General features: G+C 35.6%; 1 protein-coding gene across 2 annotated transcripts in view; it reads left to right on the plus strand.

The window, feature by feature from the left end:
• The first annotated feature begins 4,875 nt into the window (after window positions 1–4,875).
• Window positions 4,876–16,114, plus strand: part of MS3_00005007 (uncharacterized protein) — a 65,913-nt gene continuing 54,674 nt past the window's right edge. Inside the window, exons 1-11 of one of the 2 annotated variants that reach the window (XM_051213014.1) lie at window positions 4,876–5,204; window positions 5,240–5,387; window positions 5,428–5,547; window positions 5,580–5,741; window positions 5,776–5,869; window positions 5,901–5,947; window positions 5,980–6,298; window positions 10,053–10,162; window positions 11,679–11,790; window positions 13,822–13,891; window positions 14,804–14,981. In XM_051213014.1, coding sequence (XP_051068949.1) covers window positions 5,247–5,387; window positions 5,428–5,547; window positions 5,580–5,741; window positions 5,776–5,869; window positions 5,901–5,947; window positions 5,980–6,298; window positions 10,053–10,162; window positions 11,679–11,790; window positions 13,822–13,891; window positions 14,804–14,981 — 1,353 coding nt within the window. In that variant the 5' untranslated portion in view covers window positions 4,876–5,204; window positions 5,240–5,246. Of the gene's footprint in view, window positions 5,205–5,224; window positions 5,388–5,427; window positions 5,548–5,579; window positions 5,870–5,900; window positions 5,948–5,979; window positions 6,299–10,052; window positions 10,163–11,678; window positions 11,791–13,821; window positions 13,892–14,803; window positions 14,982–16,114 lie in introns of those variants that run through there. The other variant, XM_051213015.1, reaches the window with a different exon arrangement.

Here is a 16,114-nt window from a genome sequence, read left to right on the forward strand (position 1 = left end):
CTTATGTGTGTTTAGCCATGAGCGGAATGATATGCATGTATTGTATAAGAAACAGTCTGTGTAGCAAATACATTTCTAAAGGGGTGGTGAGCATTCAACCTCTCATTTGGGTGAATATACCTATATGTATGCTATGGGATATATAGGATAAAACCTGTGTGTTACCAGTGTGAATGTAACGCATATTTGCTCACAGAGTATGTATACCTGTATGTACTTCAAGGAATACTCAGATGAATGTCTGTGTGTTGCATAGTATGCAAGTAGACTCTACCTATCCACTGTAAGTAAAAACATCAGAACTCCTTCACTTTCTCTTCTTGATACGATACCTACACGCACGCAAAGACCTGAGGGGTCACGGTTCTCCGATTTTCACATCCATGAGGTTAGTTCGTGAGCCTTGGAAGCATGGAACTCATTCCAGAAGGGTCCGTAGGTCTCCACAAAATATGCTTTACCAACCAATCTGGCTGGAACACCGTAGAGACATTTTTGAGTGTTACTAGTCGGCGCATCGAATTCCATTATAACCGATTACACCAATGATGTAACAGAATGAGTTCCTGAACAGCTGGATATAGATAGTTTGGAGCCCATTATTTCATTCAAAAGCATGAGACTTTTAAATTCTAATGTTGCAATATGATCTACTGAATTCTCAGTATTAGCAATTAATGGTTATAAATTGCATACACAAGGATGTCGTGAATGATTTATTATAGATGACAGATCTTCATACGTGTCTTGAGAGATTTACGTAAATGAAACATAATAGTCAACAGTAGATTTGAAACGGCCTAAAGTGTAACTGTCGTTATTAGCTTCCAAAGAAAAACCTGATGCTTTACTCAAAACTGTGATAGCTGCCTGTGCTACGTTTAGTGGAGAGAGTGATCCAGTATTTTATAAGAGATGAATAATCCCTTGTCGATTTTGAGAATTAGTGTACAAGTCATTGAATGATTCATGTAAGAAAAGAATGCATCTGGCAGTCAAATCTTCACAATCGGTTACTCCTGTGGCAACGCCTTTGAAATTTAATGAGAAAACCCATGGAATATGTGCCGATTACACATTAACACTGAATTCACGTTTGCTAAAGCAAACAAGTGTCATGGTTGAAGTTGGAGATATTCTTAATTAACTTCCTAGTTCTAAAGTGTTGTCCAAAGTTGATTTAAAACATTATTATCTCCACATATTTTTAGACTCAGTCTCCAATACCACAATTGTTCTGGTTACTCTAGACCATACAGTTGAAATCCAAAGGCTCGTATTTAGATTTAGGCCAATTAAGCGCTACCGTGTGACCATTATATTTTCTTTCTAATGTTCTAAGCTAGACTTCCAGAAACCACCATATGGTCGTTCTATCCCAGTTTCACTAGTTCTGAAAGAGATGAAATCAGAAACATTATACATATGTTCCAGAGTCAATCCACATGCTAGCATTTCCTGAGATAATCCCTTCAAGCCATCTGGTTCGTTTCTTCTTGTATTAGAAAACAGCAACAAACTCTCAACAAAGATGAGTGCTTCAACGTGTTTTTGATCAGACCTTTTCAATAATTTTAATGCTTGACGATAACCTATCTTAGGTTTTAGCATAGCGCAATGATGGATAACGTGTTTCACTTCTTCGTCACAATATTGATTGAAGTAATTCAAGTTAGCTGTAAACCCAATATTCTCTCTCAAGATAGATTTTTCGAAATTTCCAAAATAATTCCAGTAATTTATCGGTGTACCGTTACATCCAGCGGTCTGTCTTTAGTAAATCAAGATTTTCTAATATTGCGTTCTGTCAGTTGCTTACTGATTACCTAACACCTTCACTTTCTTGACGACGTGGTGTTATATCGCGATGAAAATAATGAGTGGTAACTGTTGAGATCTATTTTTGGACTAATATTATACATTTATTTTTATCGTACAGCTGTTAAAAAACCAAACTATTCATATCCGTTTACTTCTATTATAAGACTTATTTTGACCTATGGACTATCATTATACGATTTACCATTCTTGAGTTATGGGGAGTCTATCTCCTACATTCACAGCCACTTTTGGTTAGATGTTGTACAAATGTTATTTCCTATTTGATGGCACGATGTGTTCTGTTTGGTTGATGTATAAACCCAGTATGTTTGAGATATATGATTCATATTGCAAAGGCTGAGATTGGCGTCCTGGGCTTAACAAGCAGGGCTAGGCAGGAGGAAGGACCGGTAAGAACTCTAGACTGTTTGTATGGGTATTATGTGTCATTGGTTCCGTTGATAGTCCACTGCTGGTGGGTACGGACCCACAAGTTATAGTACGTTTCTTTTCTAGTTCAATTTCTTAGTCTAACTGGGTTACACGTAACCTGACCAACTCTAGTTCTATCAGATTATAAATTTTGGGTTCATCCCTTTCGAGTTAGTCATCATCATAATCTCCTAGATGTTGGGGTGACAACCCCGAAATCTCATCGGAATTACGATACTTACTGGAAGTCATTTCAATAGGCATATTGAATTTATTATTCGAAACCTTGTAGGAAGTAATTTCCTATAAATGTAATTCTAAACCATTCCCTTGACTGTAGAGCACAGAGTCCTAACAAAGCCAATGTTAGTGCAAGTAAGAAATTTGACCTAATTGACTTTACCCGTTTCTAAAACTTAAATTAACATTTTTACTATAAAAAATAAGCAAATAATACAATCTATTAAACAGGAAAAAGAGAGGCAGAAATGATATACCGAAAAGTTACTAATGGATGAAAAAATGAGTCAAAAGGAGAATATTAATTCATGGTAGACATAAAATTGTGACTGGTGAATATTCAAGGCCAAAGAAAGCCAATATGGTGGTGGGCGTTTCATTTCGTCATTAGTGGCTGTTTTTCGATCACATACATCAGTTACACGTCGTGACCATAGCTCCATAGCAGAACCATGTTATTTTCACGGACTTTGCTGCGTTCACCGTTGTTGACCTTCTCTAAGTGTTATACGTCAAATGCAAATCTTTTCAGTAATTATGAACACGGCTTCGAAGATCGTATTGTTGGGTCCTAATACAACTACAACACTGTATATGACCCACGGTTTGTTGTATGTAACATGGATTTGAGAGGATTTCACAAACCACGGGCTTTAGGATGACACTAAAAGTTTCACTGAAGCTGTCGCTAGAATGCAAACCGATCATAGAAACAGGAGCAGGTCATCCCAACGACCAAGACCCAAGTCTCAAAACAGGTCACAAATGTCTAGACAATCTGGGCAGTTCTGATAATCTCGCTGGAAGTTTGGTGCCAACTCAACCAAGTGCATGTAACCATGCACGAGGCGTAAACAGAATCCCAAGAATATGGGAAATAAATAGCCCCTCCTCAGGTCGCGATGACTGAAAAAGGGCGTCTAAGCTGGCGCTTGTTTTATGTTAGAAACAGGGAGTCCAACTTGAACTTCTTGGTAGATGTTGACGCTGCTCTCAGTAGCATCCCTCAAAACAAAACTGAGCTAGGTCCAGAAATATCCCCAGCAACACTTCAAGCCTTAAACGAAACTAAAATCGCGAAAGCTCAAGCATCCACGATGATGTATCCGAATTCTCCTTCCCCACCTGCTTTGATGTTAAATGCTTCAGATAAAGCAGTAGGCTGTACTCTTAACCAACTGATCAAAAACGCCTAGAAACCAACTGCTTTATTTTCAAAAGGACTCGTTCCAGCACCTTCGGGAGAGAACTTGCAATCTACTTAAACATTAAACATTTCCGACATATGTTAGAAGGCAGGGACTTCATAATTTTTATGGATCACAAACCACTGACCAAAACACTCACAAGTGATATCCGACATGTCAAAGTTCAGGAAAATCAAACGGCAGATGCGTTATCTCGGCTAGAAATGAATGTGATACAACACTCTAGAATAAATTTCGAAACAAACAAGACGAGGATCAGGAATTACGAAACGTATTTACAACAAAAAACTCTAGTCTCAAACGAAATCAGTTACCACTGCCTATTGACGGTATTCTAACTTACTGTGACACGACCAATGTAATACCACGACCTTTCGCCCCTAAAAATATGAGGAAGTTAGTATTTATTAACTTTCATTCTTTGTCTCATCCTAGTGCAAAGCTTCGACTGAGCTAATCAATGTCAGATATATGGTTGTCTACCAGCAAGGTGAAGACGCAGAACGGATACCTGGAAGCACTTAACTACTCCAGTATGATAGTGGAAATGTGTATATTTCCGGTTTTGCCTCCGGATTGCCTCATAAATCTGCATGTTGTTTGTTTGGACTCACCTCGGTATCAAAATGTACAAATTAAAACTCTCAGATTGCAATGTACTTCTGAATCGTCTCTAGTCAGCATGTACCTCTTTAGCGAACAATAAGTGAATATTAACTAGGATTACTGAAAGATAGCCACGAATGTTTCTGTAAAGGACCAAAGATTCTAGCTTCCCTTATCAGGATCCCTAAGGTTACAACCTCAGTGTCGCATGATGTAAATAGTGACACATTTACCACACCTGTGCCTTTGAACTACGGAGAACAGCAAGTGAAAAACATATTTTCTAACATGTCACTCCATGCTTTTGTAAATACCAATGAAAAATCACAAAACATCAAAAATGTTGATCGGAGATATGAGCAACCCAAACTTCTGACGTTGTAAACTACCAGCCACTCTTGACAGCCAGATTACATCTTTTGAAAAGTTTCACGAAGAGCTTCACAGTTGTCTTAGGGTTGTGGTTTATCAAAAACATAACCTTTAAGTCTACTCAGGCATTGTAAATATTAACCTCATTCAATCTAGATGAGATCTCAAAATATCGATTGTTCCCTGGATCTCGACCACCTACTGCGCATTAACCAGTACCTGGCACAGTAACGAAACAACAAGAAACGAGTGCGAAGTAATCATACGGTCTATATAACCTCGTGATATCTGAGAGATATTGGATATTAGATTTCTACCACTTGAGATCCATGATATCCTGATCTTGATCAAAAGTTTGAACTTCACTTCCGTTATTTTAGTCGTACATTATCGAAATTATGTTTTCACAATCATCCTCACTGATGCTTTTAGTTGGAGCCAATAATTAGCTTCGTCTGTCTTAATTTTGATTGGTCGATCAAGGCCGTCGGTATAGTAGTTAAGGCTACTTATTTGAATAAAAGGGTATGCATCGCTTTACAGTCGGTCTACCGAATTAGTTGGAGGATGAATGTTCTGAAGACTCTATATTGGTGTGGTGGTAAAGATGGGAATAAACCATATGATTCGCCTGTTGAACTTCAACACGGTAGTGGTGTTCCTGGTCTGTCTATCGTGACTACTGAAGCAGACTACTGTGCTCTTAAGGTACTAATCATTTACGTACATTTTTTCCCCTTAACTTGAGTGTGATTTGGTTGATTTGCTGTTGACATTACTTGTTGATGAATTTGATCCTACAAACAGAAAGTTGTTGGGTGTACTGATTGACAAATGCGTTGAGAAGGATCCCGAATTCATACTCAAGGTATTGCAGTTTACTTAACCCATAGTTTCTAGATCGCTCTTCATTTTCATAAACTGTTGAATATTCGAAAGACAGCCAATTTTTTAATTTCGATAGCTTGCTTTTATGCTCAGTGCCGCGTTTTCATAAAGAAGTATTTTAATGCATGCATTTGTACACCCTTCGATTGGATAGAAGTTGCAGAGTGCTATGCAGTAGGCTTGTGATATATTTTAACGTATCTCGAAGTCGTTGAGCGGTGATCCGAAACTTAGAGGAATGCCAAAAGCATTAAGAAAGTGTATGGTCTCAAAGTTTTGTGAATTTGATCAGAATCAGTTAGGTAAGATCATGTTGATTTAGCGACTCTGTAGCTCAATGCAAGCGAAGGCTGAGTAGTGCCTGTTCTTATCGGTGCAAGGTAATTCACCCTACAGTTTTTAAGTCCATTAGGTCAGTGGACGAGGTGCAGGTGATGCCGCAGTGGATGCCGTAACAGACACTTTACAATCAAGGCTAGTGGATCCTTCTCCGATTCATTTTACATTGAAAGAACTCGTTCGTAAGTTGCACATATCGAAGCCTGCATTAAACGTCATGTGTATTCTTGGAAAATTGTATCCCAGTGATGTTACTGCCTTTTCAAAAACGGGGTTAGAAGGGGATTGGGATGCTAGTAAAGCTGGTGCGTGCATGAAACTCCCCGTTCACCCAAAATGGAAAGTAGAGTTAGCTTCTGGCAAAAGTCGTGATGCTTGGATAAAGATTATAAGTGAGTGTTATTTCATGTAATTGGATTTATATCCCGTTTTTCATCACTTACTCCTGAAGCTAACATCAGTTTTTGATTACAACTGAGATGTTGAGACCGATAATAAAGTTGCAACTCTCAGTTGGCAGTTGTTTGTATTTGATCCAACCATTTAGCACCACAGCTTTCTTTCGTACTATCGATTGCTCTGGAGATGTATGTGTTGTCTACGGTGTGTTTTGCCACTAGTTATGAATAAGTCTTCGAGTTATTATTATTATTATCACTATTATTGGTGGCTTTATTCAATTTTATATTTTGGTACAATATAGAAATTCTCAGCTCGTGGTATTTCAAGAAGTTTTTTTCACAAAAAACAGAAACAAAGACAAAAAAGGTTTTGAAAAAATCTGAAAAACCGTACAACTTTTCAAATTAGAAACATGTTAAGAATGCAGGTTATTGACTAGGTTAACTCTAACAACCTGTTCGTCAGAGAGTATATTTACTAGGTAAGGTATTATAGAACTTTTATACTTTTGCTTGCGTGGATGGATTTTAATGTAATTACGCCTCGTTCTACCAGAAGATATACATATGTATTCCAGATGTGAATAGGTATATTGCTGGATTTCTTGTTTTTACTGTTTACTGTAAATAACGTTGAGTGCCGTCTAGACCAAACTCTTAGGAGTAAGAAAATCAAGCAGTTATATGAACATTTTAGTGAATAGGCTATTCAGGATGTAATAAAGTTACAAAAATATCACCATTGTGTCTAAACTTGATCAAATTATTGGAAGTACGTGAAACATAATCTATTCTTGACGTTATATCGTAGTGAACGGGAACGCCAGTGGGGACAAACGAATGTATTTTAATACATTACAGAATATCTTGGTGAAATCTGAGAACTATACAGTAAATACTTCATTTGCAATATGTCAATCAATTTTCTCAGACTTTGTTGTTTCTTCGTTTCCACACCAACCAGTCTCTGCTCTCGATGTATTCTCTTCAAACTTCTCAACTTTCTGCCTCCAGGCATTCCACTTTCAATCGGTGGTACGTACTACTTCTATCTGTCGACATTAGTAGCACACACCACAATATGACATATGTATATCATGATGAACCGAATCTTGATGAACAAATCCATGTTCTATAATTCGTTTAAAGCTCTACATAATCTTTGTAAATCTTCCCAAATAATACAGGTTACCTATTAAGTTAGTATATTTTATTAAGATGGTAATCAGTCTTAATTTGGGCGGTTATTAAGTAGTCTGTGACATAAATTAACTAGATGAAAAGTCATACATTTGAGATACATTTCCGAAGATGAATGGATGGAACTAAAGGAAAGTGACAATTTTCCGTGATTCCAGTTGAAAATAAGTTTAGGAATTTCTGTCAGGGATTTAGATTAGGGGTTAAGATTGGGACTCAGCTTACCAAGTCAGGGTTATGGTTTTGAACACGAATTGACATCAACTATGATGCATGAAACCTATGAAGTCATGCAAATAGGTGGATAGCGCGCATTCATTCCAAAAAACTCCATTTAAAATCTGAGTGTTTCGCCAACAAACTTTAGTTCCACTCATAAATGTTAGATTCAAACATTGAGTTTCAGTATGTAGCTTAAAACCAGATCTGAGTATCTGTTGTTGAAGTCTGGTAGTCAATCCATGAGTCGACACTACATATCCAGACAATTTGATTCAGATATCTTGACCAAAGCATTGGTTTCCTGAATTCTTGAAAGCAGGAACTTTGTTGCCTCAACTCGAAGTTGTCCTACCGACTGTGCTAGGATGTGGGGGCAGTGCATTGTTTTTTATGGACATTCACAGTATTCATTAATGCTTTATTCTCCTGAGTGGAAAGACTGATTAGAAAAATCATCCATGAAAATAAAACACCCTCCTTTACCATATAGATTTCTGGCATTGACTACCGAGTCTGAAAAACGTAAAACTAAGATCTTGAAAGTCACAGAAATGTGGTTCGTGATATGTATCAGGTAGTTAGATTCCATCCACTGGAGTTATGCTTTCAGGTCAACAAGATCCTGAGTAATAATTCTGTTTTCTTTCCATATCCTTCAAAAGGAAATATGTTTCTACATTATAGGTCAATGAAAAGTGTCAATTAACTTCTGACATATATACTTTAACATATTAGAATGAACTCTTCTGGTTTTAGTTGATATCTACTTCCTAACTGGGAAATGTGTATTTTGGTACCACCGAGCAAACAATGCCTGATTTAAGAATAGGGTATTAGGTGAGAATAACAAATCGATTGACGATGTGGTAAATCTTCAACTGAGGTTTTTGTGATATGTGTTACGTATGTACATCCACCATCTACATCGGCGGGCGATGTTTTCTGGTGTTGGAGTGGGATGGAAAGTAGGTAGGTGCGGTTAAACCAAGGGAAGACATTAGTCGATGAAATCATCGTCAATTGAACTGGGCAATGCTAATAAGTGTAGATTACCTGGTTGAGATCCGTGTGATTATCGTAAACAATGGTTAGAGACTTTGGATGATATGGCCCAAAATCGTTTGTAATGGCGCAGGTGCATTCGTTCTTTGTCTTCCTCCCAATTCTGAGTTTCTGAATTCCTCGTAATTTCTCGTGGCTTTTATTTAATTAATTCGTATTTTTCCGAGTCGTATCTTCTATGCCTAATCTTTTCGACCATCACTGTTACTACCTCTACTATTCTGGAATTTGGCCTGATAATTCCATCTCTGTGTGTAACGACAGCTTGGACCGATGTACCAGGTTCTACATTTTGACTGAGTGACTAAGAAATGTCAGTGACAAAAGCTTGAGAGCTAAATTGGTTTCGAATACAGTGCTATTTTTTGTCATTTAACTTTCGTTGAAGTTCAGATTACAAATATGACCATCCCAGGTCGTGCACTTTTGGACGGCTTATTTTATTCAACCTAATTCGTTTCTTCAAACGAAATATCTTTGTTATTTGTCTTCTTGCGTTCTTGGAGAGACATAATGATTTTTGTGCTAATTAGTTTACTGTGTCAATGAGTCCACACTTTATAGAGGTACTGATGAAGTAAAACTTGAAAATATCCTGATAATTCATGGAAAAGGATTGTAGTTGGCGATAGAAGTTAGTAATCTAAAATCAGCTGATAATTTTGTGAAAGAAACAAAATGGTTTCAACCGGTCAACTGTTTAGTAAGAATCAAAACAAAAATCGACAACTTCATGGTGACTATAGCCATAGTAATTAATATTCTTTCAATTATTGCTTCGCTTACTGTTTTAAATCCAGAAGAACTCATCTAATCTTAATGCTTGTCATCCTTCAGATCTACGTCTCAGTGATTGTCTACATTACCCTCATTGTTTAATGTTATGAAATTTCCTACGTTATGAATTTTATAAGCTTTTATCAGTTAGAGGAGGGCTTTAAAATCATATGGGTCTTCGAAAAATGAATGGAAATAATTATGTAACCGTGTAAAGTTGATTAGATGAAATGTGACCAACTGTGTACACGATAGACTTGGATTTATTATTGTTATTCTAGTATGTTATTACCTTAAACAGTGTATTTTGTTGTAAAATGCTGAATCCAGTTGATTTTTTCTGTGTTCATTCACCTACCGTTTCATTGCTGATTGAGTTTTATGCTTCTTCGATATCATGCTGTTGTTAATATATGAGTTTGAACGCTTCATTTTGAAATAAAGTAGTTATTTCATAGCACCTCTTTCATTTACTTTTACTTAGTGTCTGGTGATCTTTGTCATGAATTAATTCTGAGAAATCTAAAAAGTATCCTATGCTCACGCATTTCTCAAACTGGACATGATATTGTTTTACAGAGATTGTCAGATGCGGTAAGTGTTAACCCTCTAAAGATTTGATGTTTGTGAGGTTTATTGTTTTGCCGTTCAGTTATGTGAATCTAGAATTTTAGCACTGATGATGGTTTCAAGCAGATATATCGCTAGAATGATTATTAAGAGGGTATAGTTCATAACTCATCTTCGAAAAATCGGTATGTAAATATTTTCGAGTTGATATGCTTTCTGCATCACCACTTAAATAGTTGACAGTAACCCAATGGTCACCAGTAATGTGCTTCAATATCATTATCTCTATGTTCCAGTGGAAAGTTTCGACCTGAGAAATCGACGTGGTTTTGAATGAGAATGGAAGTTCATTGATGAAAGTCACGTTATACTGCACATTGATTGACTTTAAGTGATATTGACTAACCTTTAAGTTGTAACGTAGTTGCTGGCAGTTAGAATGTTAGTCATTATATGTAAAATTGATGGTCTCAATTCTTTCTGAAGGTATGGAGACTAATTATTAGGGAATCTCAACCGAGATTAATACTGTTTTCTTGTGCTCTCTGGTTTCTAACACTTATTTGGTTGTTATTAGTTTGACATGACAGTAGTTTAGAAACGTTGAGGTGCCTGGATAGAAATATATGTGAAGTTTTTATAAGAAGTAGTGTCCGTTTTATACCTGCTTTTTCTAGGTGTTAACATGTATCTTTGAACATATTCTGTTGAAATAAACAAGTTTCTGTCTGTGTATATTTATTAATTTTCAGTGAGAGTGGCCGACATCGGCTGTCACGAATGAGTATTCTATGTAGTTACGTTGTTAACAATCGCTTTGCTAGACTTTACTAATGAATTTGTTCTTGTTAGACTGACTTAAATTTCTTCTACATGGTCATACACAAACCTTTGACATAGACCTTGATATTACAGAAGACTATTTGTCTCAAAGATATACTATGAGTCTATCAAGCTCGTTATAAGTGATAGTTTTCTGTTGTGTAAATATTCTAGGATGACTTAACAAATTCAGATTACCGAATGTTTATTAGTTACCTTGAAGTAAATGGTTAGAAAAGAAATGGATTGAGAAACTGCGTCCGACAGGTAAACAGGTATTCGGTATTTAAGTGGTTTGTGAAGATTTGTTTACTTGCGAATGTCGATCATTTGACTTCAATTCACTGATGTTAAATATCGTGCTGGTAATAAGTTGGTTTATTTCCAGTGTCATGTATGTGTATTTCTGAGGTATCGAAACAATTGTTCAAAGCTACCTGATTTCCGTTTGTCTTCCAGCTGATGTCAGTCTATATAAAATCTATTTTGTTTGGTTCATTTTCAAGTCCTTCAATGAACTGAATTGTTTATTGATTTCTTTTTCAATGAACCTTTGTAGTCCAAAAATATTAATCAATACAGTCTAAGTATACGCCTCTATGATTCTGACTTTCCATTGTATGCTGTGAGCTTTATTTTCACAATAAATATCTTCCTAATTTATTTACATTTTAAGTTTTCTAACTGTCAATAGACATTGAATACTTTTTAATTCCAGGAATTGGTCATTGAAGGAAAACAGTTACCATTTGTTTACCTTACAGCGTATATCACCGTTGAGAAACTTCATGATATGCTGTCTATGACTGCAAATCGTAAACGTTTAAAAGGTAAATAAGAAATTCAATATGTACATATATATGTATATAACTAGCAGTTTTTTAAATTTTTCGGTGGGTTCGCATATAACCTGAACTCACATTGTTTCCTGAGTGTGCGTTTATGTGTGAAAAGCGGTGTGCATGGAAGAGTCTGAAAGTGATAAGAATAAGAGTAAAAGCGAGCCGACAACTGAGCAAGGACTCCAGTGTAAAGAGAGTATTATTTGATACAAATATTTACAACAGCTCATATTGTCACAGTTTACATAATTATCATTAGAGAAGGTAAATAATAATCAAAAATAATTGTGTGAAAACCGTAGTGGAATACACTAAAAGCACGTCAGAAGTAATGATTAAAGTTGATACATGAAAGCCCAGAATATTATGATCTTAATGTTTTGAAGAATAAAATGATCAAATGAATTTTTATAATTAATTATGCCATATTGCATCTGAAGTTTTTAAATATTGGTCCGGGTTACCTTACGAATAATAAGTAGTCAGTTTGTACGTTCAGTTTCACGACTGAGATAAACACTTAATAATGACTATGTGATCGGATGAAACATTCTGGTCTCGTCATTACCAACAAGTCTTTTAACTCAGTTCCATACTGAATAGCAGTAATGTATTTATTCAGAGTTTACACTTATTTAGTGAGTTGGCTATCACCAACTTTAGATATGTCATAGTTGTGAGTCAGCCCATGTTATCATAACATACCGCCTTAGCTAGGGGAAATTGATAAGATGAAAAGTAATGGTACCGAAACAATTATGGTCACAATGGCATTAAAACTAAACATGGAGAATATGATTCGGTAAAATAGAGTAAAATAAGGAGATAAAAAGTACAAAATATTATGGGAGCCTAAGATTTATGGGAAAATAAAGAATGATTATATCTGCATCACTGTAGCCGACTTTGAGCTATGTCGCCCTGCATTTCTATTCATTGATTAAGATTACTACACGGACGTAACTGTAGACTGCTGAATGTGTGTCGTGAATTTCGATAATTTGGTGAGTTTCAGTGGCCTGTTTTTCCTAACTACTTACTTACTACCAGTTACTGGACATTGCTACCAACGTTTTACAGGTATAACAGTTGTATACTTAACCTTTTCACTATTTATAAATGAATGTTGTTCAAGAGCCATTAATTTTCTCTACTCTTTATGGGATGAGGCTGAATACTGAACAATCAGTAGTTAATTGGCTAGAGATTTAATATTTATTTACAAAAGATACGATTGCCATCGGGTACTTAAAGAGAGAAAAGACCGTATTAAGAACAATACAACCGTCACTATAGAGGTGCTAGTTACTTTAGTGAGTGTTTCGTTAAGCTCCCAGTTCCACCGTTAAATACATTAAATTGGTGACCACTGCGGTTCCCACAACGCGAAATAAGAACGTGAAATAGTGTTGATAGGATTGTATTTGACACCAAAAATGAACGAAAACGATATCTGAACATACTACTTCTTCTATAATGTATTTGCAGTCAGATTTGTATGAATTGAACTGAGTAGTATTTAACACCAAATACTCAATAACTTACTGATTGAACACATATTTACAGTATAATATAGTTAACTATCTGTAATCAACAGATATATGAATATTTGATTAAGTTGTATAATTACTCTTTCTTAAGATGTGATTTCATGTCACAGATTCGTGGGGAAAAATAATTTCATCCATTACTCATTCAAATCATTGAAGTCCTTACTCTAAGTTTCACGTTTAGTTGTCCATGTTTGTGCTTGCTTTGGGTTCAAAGTGTGCATAGTGACTGAAAGTTTGATCTCACTAGACTACGTACGAGGCTGTATTTCATGATGCAGTACATGGATCTGTGTGTGTGTGGTTGTTGAGTTGCTCTCCACTGACATCAAGGAATGTACAGTACCATGATGCGGAAATTTACTTCAAATAACTACATTTCACCACTGACCAATATATTATGTATGAATGAAATAGATATTAGATAACGATTAATAAACTGGATTTAACTTCTCTGTGGTTGTTTCAGACATGCGTTTACAAGAAAGCAACAAAATTCGATCGAAGTACCTATATAGATCCAGGAGGTCTAGAGTAAGGTAAGCGGTTTGATTGTTGATCATGTTTCAGTTATTATCCCTACTTATTTTGTGTATCAGAATATATGGTCAATGATCTCTGTGTATGCGAATAACAAGTTTGACTGGGACAATGAGGATATCCTAGAGGACACAAACTCAAGAAATATGGGGGAAGGTGGTAATCAAACGAAATGACTACCAACCGAAGCATAAATCTAGACTCAACATAAATGTCACCTGTCAGAAGACAAGGAAGCATTATGCGATTGAAAGTGGTTCTCATTTCGCCTTATCAGTAGATCAAACAAGTTAATATGTTTCTGGAAATAATCCTGGCCTAACAAACCTATCAGACTAATGGTCGATAAATTCTTTACCCATAAATTTGTTACACCTGAAACACTTTGTTTCCTTATCGTCTTCATCAAAAAGGAATACATTACATGCGTAATTTGATTCAACAAGTGAATCTCGCGGTAGGAAATCAATTCTTGACGACTAGAGCGTTGTCACCAAGTTATTACTTTGAGTAGATTTAATAATATGGTTAGATTTTATTATGAGGAGGGTTTTAATAAGTTTTGCCTGCACTGTGCAAAATATTTCTTGAGCATGGTTCCTGATCGATGGCTTTTTTACTATTAATAAATGAATCGATTAGATTCATTGAATACCTTCCTTATGTCGGCTGCAGTGTATGGATCATTTGTAAGATATATTGCAATAAAGTCCACTTTATCATAAGACTTTAGTTCAGTCGACAATAGACTAAACGAAATATCTAATTTATCAAACACAGTGATTGGATTAGCATACCTAGTAATGTAGGACTTTTAATTATCGTTTGTTGGATGTACGTTGATCTGCTACTCGGTATTCTTTAGATTCAATTAGCCACCACAAATTGATACACTTTTATTTTGGTTTCAGATCTTTGAACATTAATAAGGGGCTATTGAACAAATACCTATTGGCTTTAACTAAAGCTATGAGCTTGTCAACTCGTTACAATTTGTCTCCTATACGTTGTTCAGTTTTGGTTATTTGTTCTTTATGCTCAGGATTTGAGCTTCAAAAAATTAGGAGATCTACTAGAGTGAAAGCTATCGTAAGTTGAGATTATTTCCTCTGTATATCATTATTTGTATTCAGTTGGTTTGTGAAGTGAAGCTTGTTATATTTTACTTGAAATAAACTGCCGATAGTGTTGCTAGCTTACTGGTATATATTGATGGATAATGATCATTCAGGCTGAATTGTACGTTGATTATGCTGACTGACTGATTGATCTATTCCGGACGAATATATTAGTGGTCTACAATCTCATTGACAAAAGCTATCTGTTACAGGTTAAGCCCATTGAATCGACTAACTGATACAGCTTCATAGGTAAACCTAAGGTTGTTGTGGATCCCTAGGCGTTCGAAATTTCTAGAGGAAAATAACTGAATTAATGTTGATGGTGTGACTTGTTTAGTTTCCTGGTTGTAAAGCACGAATGTTATCTCTGAATATTACTGAATAATATAGCTTTCAGAGTTTGATGTAAGTGGACTGACCATTCTTCTTGCCTTCTTTAAGAATTAACATATTATATATTAGCCTAGTATTAAATGAAAAGTGTAAGAGTCAATTTTTAATTTACTTGAAAAATCTAAAGATGATTAACCATTGCTGTAAAATTCCCATTATATTTAAACACAATTATATGAATGAAGAATACTCTGCTTTAATTCTGGTCAATTTTATGGATTATTAATTTAGATTTATAATTATAGAAGCTGATAAGAAATTATTGAGAAGAATATTCTTCGTTCATATAATTGTGTTTTATTAACCATTAACAATATCCTGTTTTGTTTGTTTAGTATTCATCGACTGTGTTTCATCCTAGAGATCAGTAACTTTTGCCTTTAACTCTGTGTATCATTAGTGGAAATATCTGGAAGACTTCTAATTGTTCATATTGACTATTTCTAAAGGATGATAATAATTTTTCAGTGGTTAGAAGTGGCTGTTACTTTTGTAACATCGATTATAGTTAGTTGGAATAGATAGGTAGATAGACAGATAGAAACGTGTGTCGGTGCAAGTCGCAGTATTTCGCGTCAACACATCGAAATGTAATTAATCAGATGATTGTCAAGCAACAGAAAATTATCACACCAACAGTAGTGAAAAGCCACCAGTGAAATGTAACGTAGAAGCGAAAAAGGATATTCATCTTGGTGGTATTGATAT

This window comes from Schistosoma haematobium, chromosome 3 (genome assembly GCF_000699445.3).
Source record: "Schistosoma haematobium chromosome 3, whole genome shotgun sequence".
Lineage (NCBI taxonomy): Eukaryota > Metazoa > Platyhelminthes > Trematoda > Strigeidida > Schistosomatidae > Schistosoma > Schistosoma haematobium.